A 14910-nucleotide genomic window follows, 5' to 3' on the forward strand; every position below is an offset into this window, starting at 1 on the left:
CTTTCTGTATATACGCAAAATGTACTGAGCTGAATGTGGAATTTGCCTAAAGTAGTGGGAGGGTCCTTTGTGCAGGATGCCGGCTAGTTTATGGGTACCACAACGGTGCCTATTTCTTCCGTGAAGCAGTAACGTGTAAACATTATTGTGTTTCGGTCTGAAAGCGCCTTAGCTAGCAAATTACTGGGCAATTGAGACTTAGCATCTTATGTCTCAAGGTGACGAGCGCAGTTGTAGAGCCGATCAGAATTTTGCAAGAATCCTGAGCGGCACTGCATTGTAATGGGCAGGGCGTATCATTTCAAGTATAGAAAAGTACTTCGTCTGTTTAAATATAGATTCCTCACCGACGCAATAGTTCGGTTCCGTTGGTGACGGCGTCAGCATAGACTGGTGCCCACGACTGTTGCACGGCATACACTTCCCGCCGCGTGAGCCCTGAAATGGGGTTCTTGACGTCCGGGTTGCCCCCCCACCATAGATAACTCAGCCAACCACCCATTTTCTGAAATCCAATTAAAAAAGTATGTTATTGCGGTGGTATTCACATAAATTCAAAATCGTTGACGTTAAGTTACGATCCTATCCACGGTTTACTCTAGGTGCGACATTTAAATGACAAGCTCGCTCCAAGTTACTAATATTGTTCTACCAAATCTAAAATATTTCCACTACTATTAGATTAAGGATTGCTCTCAGCTTCGCTCCAACTAGATACCGCAGGCGTAGTCGCAGAGTGCGGCATCTTTATACTTTTTACTAATATTACGCCCAAGTGGGCGTACTCGAGCCAGTCTCGATGTGTAACATTGACGTGCCACATGTTCTGTTAAACTTTCCTAATTATTGAAACTAAAATGCCGGGTTGCGTAGTCATATTTTGCAATACAATACTACAAGAAATAAGAAAGACACTGAGATCACATAATATCATCAGTAAGTATTTTGTATTTTATTAATTTCAATGTAAAATAACACGAAGCGTATATTACAAAATTTGAAAGATGCCATTGAGTGTCAAGATGCCACGCACACAAGGATCTAATAGTTGCCGAAATAAAAAAGCTATTGCTCATGGGTTTCTAGTTGGAGCGCAGCGGAGACCAATCCTTTATCTAAGCCACTACTATTAAAAGAGTTATCTATGCTCTATTATATGATGTTGTAAGTTGTACACTCAACCAAACGTCAAAATTTAGCAGAATACTAATCTCCCAACAATTGATGTTCGATCTTGTTACGAGAAGTTACCAGTGGGAGGCTCCTTTGCACAGAATTCCGGCTAGATTATGGGTACCACGACGACGCCTATTTCTGCCGTGAAGCAGTAATGTGTAAGCATTACTGTGTTTCGGTCTGAAGGGCGCCGTAGCTAGTGAAATTACTGTGCAAATGAGATTTAACATCTTGTCTCAACGTGACGAGCGCAGTTGTAGTGCCGCTCAGAATTTTTAGGGGTTTCAAGAATCCTGAGTGGCACTGCGTTGTAAAGGGCAGGGCGTATCAATTACCATCAGCTGAACGTCCTGCTCGTCTTGTCCCTTATTTTCATAAAAAAAAAGAGAATGCGCATCATAAGATTTCCCACTTACCCCCCCTTTCCCCCCCTGTAATTATTAATTTGCCCCCTCTTATAAATATAAATTGAACAGAATAGCAAAACGTTTGTGTGGAAAACTACATCTTAGGAATGGACCACCCTGAGTTATTTAATTAGAAAATTGTATTAAAAACAAGTGTCTTGTGCCCGTTCTAGTCAGGCGTATATTTTCTAATAGGTAGTAGATTTTATCGTTAAATAAATGATTTTAAACCCTATTTTGTATAAATAATAATATTTTTTTTTTTTATTTATCTCCCTAGAATTTATCTAGCTCCTATTAGTTGTTGCTTTTTATTGAGCTTATAATTTCAACAATGGTAAAGTTATCACTTCAAATGTGTCGTAGGGTAAAAAATAGCGGTGAACGTCTAACCTCTATTTACAGCAACGCACGCACACTAAAACAAGGTGACATTCATATTGCGAGTGTAAGACGTAGTTTCGCATGCAAACTAAAGTAATAAGCCTGGCTTATTTTCATGCGTAGCCAAGCAGTAAGAGGCTTTATTTAAACGCCTAAATTATTAAAAAAGATATTCATTAATTTATAATATACTATCTATATAATTTATAATCTTAATATATATAAATTACGTGACACGTTGTTTGTCCGCGATGGACTCCTAAACTAATGAACGGATAATAGGGATAACTTCATGGAGTGCAGTTTAGTCCAACTTGAGAGTTAGGATAGTTTTTATTTCGATTTGAGACCCATAATTATTTTAATTTTCAATATTTGTTTTGTAAGGACATATTTCTATGAGGGAAGTTAGTGACGCAAGGTTTGACAGTTCCGCTGTGAAGCAATTTCATTATAACAACAGGAAGCATTTTTTACGAAATAATTCTTGATGTTATGAAATATTATTGGCAAATTCCTATAAAACAGTTTTTTTTTATAATCTACAGAACAACGTCTGTCGGGTCAGCTAGTATATGTATATAATATAAATTTGCAATTGTTTATGTTCTAATGAATAATATCAAAATAAGTGGATTTAATTTTGATGCATTTATTTTTATTTTTGTAAAGCGTTGAACTTGTAATTGCACTTTGAGAATTTAGTTTAATAATTTGTAATATTATATGGGCTAAGAGGCACTCGCTCAGTGTTTCCATGTAGACGAAAATTATCTTATTATGTCCTTAGATGTCACATTATGTCTTAATCTACCGTCAAGTTAATATGGCAACACGGTGTCATATGTCACGGTACGAGTAATACATAATTGTAAATTAAGTTACAAATAATGCGGATTTTTTGGCGCTTTCGCGTACTGGATATTATCAAATGTATACACTTTTAAATGTATATTAAATGTATACACTTTTATAATAAAGTACCAGCCACTGTTCAGGCATTATCTATAAATGAATTAAAATGTTTTATAAAAAAATGGCTCTGTCGTAAATCCTATTACTCCACTGCTGAATATCTAAGTGATCAGACAGCCTGGGACTAGGTTATGATTATTTTATAGCGATAGAAATGACTGTACAATATTGTATATTTTCATTTAAAAGAGCGCAAAAAAATAATGCCGGGAGAGTTTCTTGCGCCGCTTCTTCTCTCTCAGAGCGCCATTTGTTTCAATCAATCAACTTTGTTTCAACAACAACAATTTCTCAAATTTTTTTGAATCAATTTTGAGAAAATAAATGCCTTTTATGCCTTTTGTATTTAGAATTGAATAGAGATTTACCTTATTTTTCAGTTTGATCTTCTTCAATATTACAAACACTGCTAGCAGTAACAGCGCTGAATAGATATAGAAGTATACCATTGCACCAGTACTCTCAAAGACACTACGATGTTAAATGAAACTCATATCTAAATGTGATTATTGTATACTTTGATATCACGAGGTGTTTTGTAAATAATATACGTACATATAGTTTTAATGTGGCTTCTCTTTGTAGAATATTTGGTTGTGATAATTATGTTTAATTAAGTATTACCTTGTTTGTAAAGGTTAACATGTTTGGCGTCTGTCATATATGTTAATATATATTAATTACGTGACACGTTGTTTGTCCGCGATGGACTCCTAAACTAATGAACGGATTTAAATGGGGATTACCTTATGGAGTGCAGTTTAGTCCAACTTGAGAGATAGGACACAATTTATTTCGATTTGGGACCCATAATTATTTTTATTTCCAATATCTGTTTTGTCTGGACATATTTTCTATGAGAGAATTTAGTGACGCACAGTTCGACAGTTCTGCTGTGAAACAATTTCATTATAACAACAGGGAGCATTTTTTACGAAATAATTCTTGATGTTTTGAAATATTATTGGCAAAATCTTCAAATAAAAAAAATTATCTACAAAACAAAGTCTGTCGGGTCAGATATATATATATACTATATATAATCGCTTTTAAAATGCTCACAGAATACCTTTATTTATTTACGGTTTGAGTGGATGATGCAGCTACTGTACTCAATAACTTTTGTATTAATTTACATTTACTTTTTTGACTTACTCGTGTAAGACATTGACTATTTGACGTTTGAGTGTGTTTGTTGCATCATTTTACATATTATATTGTAATTGAAATGATTTGTAAATCGATAGAAATGTAAATCTTGATATAAAAGAGTGGCAATGAGTTTCTTGCTATTCAATAAGAAAAATATTTTTTTGACATTCATTAGTGTCATTTCCGTGACCTACATGAATAAAGTGATTTTGATTTGATTTGATTCTGCTCGGAATAACTTGTAAAACAATACTTTCAAGAATACATAATTTTGTTATTAAATTCTCCCATTAATTATACGTCGTTTATGCAGCTATGTTCAATATACATACTCTACATTGCTACAAAAGCTCAGTGCCGGAAGTAGCAAGCGCGGGGCCCGTAGCAAACTCTTTCAAAGAACCCCTATCTATATTGGAAATAGTCGGCTACCGAGTGACTGACGTGGATTGTCTTACGGCCGTTCCCAATATTCAGTCTATCTCTTACTTGAGATAAAAATCGTAACTATCGTTGACTTTTCTGTCCCAATAAACTTATCGACGGTAACTCACCTTATCCGTACACGCTGTCTGTCAATGGGACGACGTATACCTATAGAAGTTTGTATGGAAATTGCAATTCACGCGTCCCAATATAAGGCGATAAGAATATCTAATCGGGTATATTGGGACAGCTTCAGCTGACAGCTACTTCAGCTTCAGCTAATTACCGACAGTAGATGGTAGTAATTTATCTCTATCTGTAGATAGTACATTGGGAACGGCCGTTAGAAAAAATTGTATCGTTTCACGTTTTTGTGACATCAAGTAATTCAAGTTACTAGCTACATCTAAACAATTTAACACAAAAAAACTGTCGTAGTCAGAGATGAGCGGGTCTGAATATGCGGGAGCCCCTTTCGCGGGGGGGCCCGTAACAAATACTACTCTCGCGCACTGGCAGCCAGATAATGCGTAAACTTTTGAAATTATGGTTTGTCATCATATTAGCTGTTACAGGTAAGATTTAGTTCAAATTTAACATTTACAGTAACGCTGACTTTAACATAGACTACGGAATGTGTTGCAATATTGAATTCATTGGCAAAGTTAAAGTTAAAAAGGTAAATATCAAATATTTATTTAAAACTTTTGACAGATTGCTATTTAACAATAACAATAGCTATAGCCGGCGAAGTTTGGGCGGATACGGTTAACACTTAAATTTATTACGTCATTTAAAAATTGTCAAATGGTTCAACATATATTTTGATAAACTTTTGGTACTTTAACATGTATGTTATTGCTAAAGTTAGTTAATACAACCCAACCTAAGGAGCTAATGTTAATGAGCCAAGCATGGCTGAATTTTTACGACTCGTAAATCAACATCGGTAACAGAAACACTACATTCGCTATCCTTTTCTATCTTTCTGTATCTCCGTTAGAGTTGTACTTCTGTCTCACACGATTTGTTTGTCTATACGATAGTATATTGTAAGTCTATGCATCGTTATACAGTAAATAATCTAGTAGTAGTCCTTCTGTTATCTTTAGACGTAGACAAGCTGATAAAGGGTCATGGCCACACAAGCTACTAAAACTCACTAAAGACGCTTAATTAAAAGATATAACAATATTTACTGGCTGATCTTTCTTTTAAGAATTTAACTATTTTTTCACTTATAATGTAGGTTTTTTAATAATTACATATTATTTATTAACTTAAAACAACATTTTCTATATACTGCCTATAACACGCTTACTTTTTAACGCGTTTTCAATCGCCCGTATAACACGGGCATTTCAGCATATAACATATTTCTGTTCTGTAAAATTTATAATGATTTGTACAGTTCATAATTAGCTTCGCGTACCTTTGCGCGTGTGTTATTACAAAATTAAATTATTTTATTAAATTTGTGTATTAAAAACCTACGATAAATGATTAATAATTATTATTACGAATTACGAGGTTGTAAAAACGCGTTGTAAGCGAATAATCTTATAACGCTATTCCCTATAACGCGGTACCACTCTACTGCGTTATAGGGAAAGATAGAGGTACTATTTTAATAACTTGTTTGATTCCAAAATGTCATCGACATGTCACTTTACAATGCAGTGTCGTTCAGGATTTCTAATTGATCAAAAGACCAGTGGGAGGCTCCTTTGCACAGGATGCCGGCTAGATTGTGGGTAACACAACGGCGCCTATTTCTGCCGTGAAGCAGTAATGTGTTGGCATTACTATGTTTCGGTCTGAGGGGGCGCCGTAGCTATTGAAATTACTGGGCAAATGAGATTTAACATCCTATGTCTCAAGGTGACGAGCACAGTTGTAGTGCCATTCAGAATCGTTGGGGTTTTTCAAGAATCCTGACCGGCATTGTAATGGGCAGGGCGTATCAATTACCATCAGTTGAACGTCCTGCTAGTCTTGTCTCTAATTTTCATAAAAAAAAGACGGGTTCTTCTAACTCTACTTTTTTATTATATCGTAATTAATTATTTATATTTTTAATTGTTTACAGAAACAATCTTAAACTAACGGAGCTCCGCACAACTGTTTGTACAGTTTGTCTGCAGTATCAAGACTCTTGTTATACTTATTGATTAACTATAATCACTACATATTATAAAACAAAGTCCTCCGGCGCGTCTGTCTGTCTGTCTGTTCGCGATGAACTCAAAAACTACTGCGGTTCTCTAAGAAGGTTTTAGTATTTGTAAGTTTTTGTCTACATTTGTGTATGCATTAACGATATATGTTGGAGATGTCGGATAAAAATATGCCATGTGGGAGCTATCAACGATAACTGTCTAAACCCTTTGAGATATAACAAAATAATGTATCGTGGGAATGTATATCTTATATGTCTTATATCTATAGAACAGTCCGCGAAGGCATATGTCTATCTCTTAAGGATATCCATTTTAATTACAAATTAAAATCATACAGAAATACGTTTTTGTATCATATTTAACTAATTTATTAACTTTCATTGCGTATTTCCGATGGCTTTAGATTACATCCTTCCTAAATACTTTCATAAATTTTTATTTCTATTGAAAGAACAGCCGCGTCTGTCGGGTCACCTAGTTATTGATGAAAATAAATATTGGGGAAATCCAAATTCAAATATTTTTATTCAAAATAGGATGTGACATCACTTATTGATAGTCAAAAACTACCACGTATTCCAAAACGAATGCCTCCGACCTGAGAAGAATGGGCGCAACAAACTCAGCGTTCTTTTTTTCCATCAAAAAATATGTTTACAACGAAATATTGTACAATGAAACCTATTATTTAATAGCCTAAGGGCAGTCGTTCCATTCCCAATCTGTGGTATCATTAAGAAAGTCATTTGTGTTATAATAACCTTTACCACACAAATGTTTTTTAATAATTCTTTTGAATAACTTAATACCCTTTGTTTTGAACATTTTCTGGGATCTTGTTGTAAAAGAATATACATCGTCCCACAAAAGACTTACTAACTCGACTTAGCCGAGTAGTAGGCATAATAAGTTTATGTCTGTTCCTAATGTTAACATTATGGTTATGACAATTTCTAGCAAATTCACTTATGTGCCCATGAACATACATTACATTATCAAGAATATATTGAGAGGAACAGTCAAGATATTGCTGACAATATAGGAAAAATCTAATTTTAAGGTATTTTGTTACAGTTTTTTTAAGTTTAGTTTTAAATTTTATTTATTTGGTTTCCAGACGGATGTCGTCAGGGAAGCTGCTGAGAATATAGAGTCGTTTAATCTAAGTTATAGTAGCTTAACAAAATATATTGAGTGTTCTAATTATTAATATGTTGAAAGTATGTTGAGGTTAAGTATATGATAAAATAGTTCTTGAGAAATTAATCTTTGATCTATTATAGTTTCTTTAGCGAGACACAAAATAATTTCAATTTGTATGTTTTAGGGATTTTTTATTTGTATTGTTTACTTTATATTTTTTATAGAGAAGGTAGCCGTGGCTAGTGGGGGCCCTGGATTTAATTATTTTTCATTAAAATTAAATTTTTGAAATTTATTTTTCAAGATTGCGTGATTTTCTGCGTGTAATCTTATATTTATACTATCTGCTATAAAGCTGTAGGCTCTGTCTGTGAGTACATTTTTTTGTGATTTTATGATCAATTCTACCGTTTTTATCAGTCTGTCTGTCAAATGACGACTGGCTACTGGATAGACTATAGTATGATGTGTCTATTCAACCCACGAAATCGTAAACATTTTTTTTATGGACAAGGAGGCCAAACGAGCGTACCTGGTGTTAAGTGATCACTGCCGACCACATTATTTTGCAACAACAGAGGAATCACAGGAGCGTTGCCAGCCTTTAAAGAAGGTGTACGCGCTTTTTTTGAAGGTACTCATGTCGTATCGTACCGGATACACCGCACAAGGAAACTCATTCCAGAGCTTTGTAGTACGTGGAAGAAAGCTCCTTGAAAACCGCACTGTGGAGGACTGCCATACATCCAGATGGTGGGGATAATATTGATATATTTTATGAAATTTAATTATTTTAATAACATCGAAGACAAGAAATTTCTAAAAACTGCATATTTTATTCGAGTATTCTCCGAGACTTATCCAAACAAAAGATTTGAGGCTATTAGAAAAGTAAATAAATTTTGATCTTGAAAAGATTACTCTTTTACTTGTATTTATTCATACTGTAAGCTTTGTGAGTCTTGGTTGTTTTCATAATATTGAATTAAGTCTGAATCACGTGAGAGCACTGACTTCATAATAATTCATTAAATATTTATACAATTTTTTTATGAAAATAAGGAGCGAGACGAGCAGGACGTTCAGCTGATGGTAATTGAAACGCCTTGCCCGTTACAATGCAGTGCCGCTCAGGATTCTTGAAAAACCCAAAAATTCTGAGCGGTACTACAATTGCGCTCGTGAATTTGACTAGCTACGGCGCCCTTCAGACCGAAACACAGTTATGTTTACACATTAATGCTTCACGACAGAATAGGCGAAGTTGTGGTACTCATAAATATCCTGAGCAAAGGAGCCTCCCACTGGTAAACTATGGTATTAAGCTGATATTAAGACGATCTTCAAGAAAAAAGCATACTCCCACCTTAAAGGCCGGCAACGCATTTCTTGACACACCTGTTGTTGCAGATGTCCATGGGCGGTTGCCTCACCTCTCCCCATCCCGTGAACCTCTTGCCCGTTTGCCCCCTCTCATATAAAAAAAAAGATCTAAGAAGATTTGAGACGGTTCATAAATCACTGCACTGGCCGCGGGCTCGAATCCCGGTAGGTCCATACTTAAATATGATGAATATGAATGTTTGTTTCCCATTAAATATATCGTTATTTTGCACCCATAGTACAGGCTATACTTAGTTTTGGGCAAGATAATTTGTGTAAGAGTTTTTTTTTTTATGAAAATAAGGGACGAGATGAGCAGGACGTTCAGCTGATGGTAATTGATACGCATTGCAATGCAGTGCCACTTTGCCCATCATTTTCCCAGTAATTTCACTAGCTCCGGCGCCCTTCAGACCGAAACACATGCTTACATAATTACTACTTCACGGCACAAATCGGCGCCGTTGTGGTACCCATAATCCAGCGGATGCAAAGGAGCCTCCCACTGGTAAAATAAGATTGTGATTTTTTTTTTTTAAATTGCTGAATGACGTACAGTAAAATAAATACATTATGCATTTGAAGGTGCACAAAAAGTCCATATTGGAACGTAGCCATTCTGTGGGGTATCAAGCTCTATATAACTAGAAACTAGGAGGGGACGTACTCCTGGTTATATATTTATGGAAAAGTTTGCGTGGTATGGTGAGTCATCCAGCCTTACTGGAGCGAATAGGTCTGTGGGTACCGGATGGACGTGCTACAAGGGGAAGGCGACAGCAGCTGCTCGTAATTCCGCGAGCGAGAACCAATCTTATGCGAGACACGCCTTTTACAGTCGCTTTACGAAATTTAAATGAACTTTCGCATAGGATTGACTTGTTTGCTTGCTCACTGAACGAGTTTAAAATAAGAGTAATTGTTGTATGTTCTAGTAATAGTAATTAGTATAGTAATAATCTAGTATAGTAGGTATAGATTGTTAGTAGTAGCTCTAAGATTTATGTTTATATTAATTTAAATACTTAAATTTAAGTCAAGCCTCGATCACAATAGGTCACTCTGTAAGGATAGGGGCTTTATTGGTTAAATAAATAAATAAATAAGTTTATGTTTGTTTCTAGTGTTATAATTATGATAATCACAGTTTCTAAACCAAAGCCAATGTGCCTATGTACACACATTACATCACCAAGAATATATTAAGACTCCATAACTATTATATTTGCAATGGTAACAGTACTGGTAAGGAACTGCTGGAAAAAGAAATCCATAATCAATGCTGAAAGGCTATGACAAATATCTCTTAAATGGTAATTTCGTTAGTATAAGTAGAGACCATTAAAGAGCGCAAAGGACAGAGATTACTAGCTAGTACTCAATAAATCTTGTGTTTTTACTTAGTAATTTAAATTTACATTTTTTTTAACTTATTCGTGTAAGGCATTGAGTAATTGTCGTTTGACTATTTTTGTTGCAAAACTTTACATAATATATTGTAATTGAAATGATTTGTAAAACGATCAAGCTGTAAATGTTGATTTTAAAGAAAATTTTTGACATTCTTAAGTGGAATTTCTTTAAAATACATGAATAAAGTGATTTTGATTTGATTGATAACAGGCTGAACAAACATCTATACAGTATAGGAATCAATGAAAATCCTAGTTGTAGATTCTTTCACGAAACACGGAACACTTTGTCATACCTTGAGTAAGTTTTGTGCGTACTTTTTTCCATCCAGAAAAATCCAATATCCAGGAGGATATGAACTCCTTACCGAGTTTCTAAAAGCAACGTTTGTCGATTTGATAGTAGCGATAGGCCTGAGAGACATGCTGCAGAAACATCTAGTGGGAGGCTCCTTTGCACAGGATGCCAGCTCGATTATGGGTACCACAACGGCGCCTATTTCTGCCGCGAAGCAGTAATGTGTAAACATTACTGTGTATAGGTCTGAAGGGCACCATAGTTAATGAAATTACTGGGCAAATGAGGCTTAGTATATTACGTCTCAAGGTGACGAGCGTAATTGTAGTGCCGCTCAGAATTTTTCGGTTTCTCAAGAATCTTCAGGGCTGAGCGGCACTGCATTGTAATGGGTAGGGTGTATCAATTACCATCAGCTGAACGGCCTGCTCGTCTCGTCCCTCATTTTCATAAAAAAAAAAACATTAATGACCTATTTGCCCATAATGTGTCTAAAAAACTACGTCCATTTGTATTTCTAGGGGGTCACCTACAGGTGACACTGGGCACCGTGTAATGTCAATTTCACTTCACAAAGTCACTTTACGCGGTGCCAATGAAAATGTGGGGTTTAATTTAATTAATTTTCCAATATATTCTTATCACTTGTGAAACTTTGAATCTGTTTCACATCCATTCACAAAACAAATGCTTTAGACCTGAGAAGAACTGGCACGAAATTGAGAAATTTTATTTATAAATGCTGCAATACACTTAAAATTAATTATTTTATGATAAAAATAGTTAAAAATATATAAAAGAAAAATCTAGTTATTCTTTCTTACAATATCAACAGAAATTTGATAGAGTCACAGCCAAATATTTAGCGATCTCTGAAAAAACTAACAATATAATATAATAATATGAAAATTCAAACACAGCTTATGTAAATTTTAGTAGTAATATTTAATTTTACTTACTAAAATCGTTTTGGTGTTAACAAGATTTCTATTAAGAAATAGTGGAGATCTATTATTATTAGATTTGGATAAAACACAAAAATTCATTAAAAAATTAAAACACTTTGAAAAATACAATCGATCAATAATGGTATTAAACCAAATAAAAAAACAGTAAATTAGAAACCCCTACGATTAACTTTTTTGTGAAAACAAAATGGCGGTTTTTTTATGATACTCATTAAATTTTATGAGTACATTAAAATACAATAAAAATAATATACATACTGTTGAAACGGGCGCGCTGGTAGCCTTTTTAAAATATCACTCCCAAATTACTTACTACACAGAACAGACTCTAAGGACAGAGTGTAGTCAACTTTCCGTACAGCGTGGCGCCCACCGCTTTTAAACACAACTATAGTATTTTTCTGCAGTATAATGCTTACTCGAAGTTAAATAAATTATTTATATTGCCACAGTTCATAACGTCATCTCGCTAATAGACGGATACATATTTAAGAGATAGGTAATCGAAGTTTCCGTTGTGTCATTCGAAATATAGTAAACTAAATTTAAGTTAAGTAAATATAATATGTGAAACGGTAAACATGAAAACTAGGCTCCTCTGGAGTCTTAAACATAAATCAAAAGCAAATTAATAAAATAATTAAAATCTTAGTTATTTGTAGTACAAACTTACGTAAAAATAAAATAAAAATCAATCAAATTACAAACTCATTTTATTATTAAATTGTCCATTATTAAGTTTTGGCCATAAGTTAATATCATCGTTGATTACCATAGGAACACAAATATTAGGAAGTGACAATGTCACTTTGCTTAACAGCTTAGATTCAAAAGTTGGACTATAGTGGATAAAAAACCATAAAATGAGTGTCCATGAGCGGTTGCTTCACCACATCCCATTACTTGACACTCATTGCCCTCTGATCCCTCTTATATAAAAAGAAAATTGCAGGGCAAATGATGTATTCAAAATAAACATTAAATCATAAAATAATACACAGTACTGTCTATAATTCGGTACAGCAATGTATGACTTAAAAGGTTGAAAAGGTTAAGAGCACAAGATAAAATAATGGGACATTTTTAGGTACTTATGTCGAACCATTTACGGCCGTTCCCAATATACTATCTACAGATAGAGATAAATTACTACGTTCTACTGTCAATTATTCATCTACTTTTATCAAGTAATTAGCTGTCAATAATCTGAAGCTGTCCCAATAGACCCGATAAGTCATTCCTATCGCCTTATATCAGGACGCGTGAATTGCAATTTCCATATAAACTTCTATCGCTGGTAAGCTATACGCTGCGGCCGTCCCATTGACAGGCAGCGAGTATAAGGTGAGTTACCATCGATAAGTTTATTGTAACAGAAAAGTCAACTAGTTACGATTTTTATCTCAAGTAAGAGATTCTTCACGTTAGAATACGCAGTTAACTTAGATAGATTAGAATCAGAGTATGGATATGTTGTAAAATTAACATAAGCGGAAGTTGAATATTGTTTTTTATAAATAATTTACTGTTTCAAAGTTCAATCGTTTACTATCGGTGATAAAATGTAAGGATGCAATGTGTTCGTTTATGTGAACAAAATAGACATTAAAATTGTGTCAAATGTTGGTAACAGATAATATTTATAATTCAATTGATGTCTTCAATATTATCTTTGTGTTTGGTTTAACCATGAAATATATTATTGAAACGTACAGATTAGTTTATTTAATCAAATTTCATTATCATTTAACTTTAAAATAATCAATAGAATTACCTATAGTTGATGTTGACAGTTGATAATTTGTATAGGTATTATTTATTGACTTAATTTGTTTACGATTATATGATTATAAAAATGGTAGTTAAAAATAACTCTGGAGTATTAACTATAACCAACAGCAAGCATTGGCAACTTAAGAATTAGACTTAAGGGTATGTCTAACAAGATAAATTAGTGTTCATAGCTCCAAATGCTATATTTTCACCATAATACTTGCCTAAAAACACCTAGTTTGCGTGTTTTCTCCTCACTCTTCGCCTTAATAGAGTAATTACATTACATACATACCTATTTTTCCATCTTTTTTTATTATTCTACAAGACGCTTTCCACACTGTGCTCTTTTAAATAAACCGTGCCATTAACTTTATAGTGGCGTTTTGAGGTTTCCTTTTCTTCTTCCTCCCTGCCTTTATTTTCAAGTGATCTTTCTCTACTAAATTGCATACGATATTCAAGAGCTCGTGTTTAAAGATGTCATAAGGTGTTATTATCGTTTGATTCGTAAACACTACTTGGAACAATGCTTTGTATAGTGTGCATAGTTGTATGAATGCGGTGTTGTAAGATAAGATATTATTGCCGTTGTTAGATAAGAATACCAATAATTTGGTTTTCATTAACAAAAGTTCTTAAAATTTCCGAACAAAACTGCAATTTACCATCGCGTAGGAGTGTGTGAAAGGAGATTCATTTAAGGTTATTAATACAAAAGCTGGGCCTTGACATGTTTACTTTCTTTACACCTAATTTTGCACAGTATTTTCTTTGGACACGGCTATTTTTTGGAAATTAATTTAAACAATGAGCTTGTTAAGTCTGCATCACAGTAGCAAGTGCACATTTGACCTCGTGGAATGTAACTTTTGTGTTTTACTATTGGGACGACACCTTAGATCAGAGTTTCCCAACCTTTTTTAGGCCCACCTTAATATTGCTAAAATTTTTATGCCCCCCATACAGACTTTAGAACCTTAAATTGTTTTGTTCCCTTTAGAAATATAAATGATAAGTTTAATGAAGAAATCCATATAAAATTGTTATCATAACCTCGTAACCATTCTTATATCTCAAGGTGGCGAGCGCAATTATAGTGCCGCTCAGAATTTTTGGTTTCTTCAAGAATCCAGAGCGGCACTGCATTGTAATGGGCAGGTCATATCAATTACCGCCAGCTGAACGTCCTGCTTGTCTCGCTCCTTATTTTCATAAAAAAAGTAAAATCAA

At 34.2% G+C, this 14910-nt stretch overlaps 1 protein-coding gene across 3 annotated transcripts in view; it reads right to left on the bottom strand.

Moving 5' to 3' along the window:
• LOC126969450 (hemoglobin-3-like) overlaps nucleotides 1-14910 on the bottom strand; it is a 36881-nt gene that overhangs the window by 2615 nt on the left and 19356 nt on the right. The window contains exons 1-2 of one of the 3 annotated variants that reach the window (XM_050814883.1): nucleotides 12163-12312; nucleotides 348-505 (exon numbers count right to left, since the gene is read on the bottom strand). In XM_050814883.1, coding sequence (XP_050670840.1) covers nucleotides 348-502 — 155 coding nt within the window. In that variant the 5' untranslated portion in view covers nucleotides 503-505; nucleotides 12163-12312. Of the gene's footprint in view, nucleotides 1-347; nucleotides 506-3310; nucleotides 3475-12162; nucleotides 12313-14910 lie in introns of those variants that run through there. The other 2 variants (XM_050814882.1, XM_050814884.1) reach the window with 2 other exon arrangements.

The sequence above is a fragment of the Leptidea sinapis genome, chromosome 18 (genome assembly GCF_905404315.1).
Source record: "Leptidea sinapis chromosome 18, ilLepSina1.1, whole genome shotgun sequence".
In the NCBI taxonomy this organism is placed as follows: domain Eukaryota; kingdom Metazoa; phylum Arthropoda; class Insecta; order Lepidoptera; family Pieridae; genus Leptidea; species Leptidea sinapis.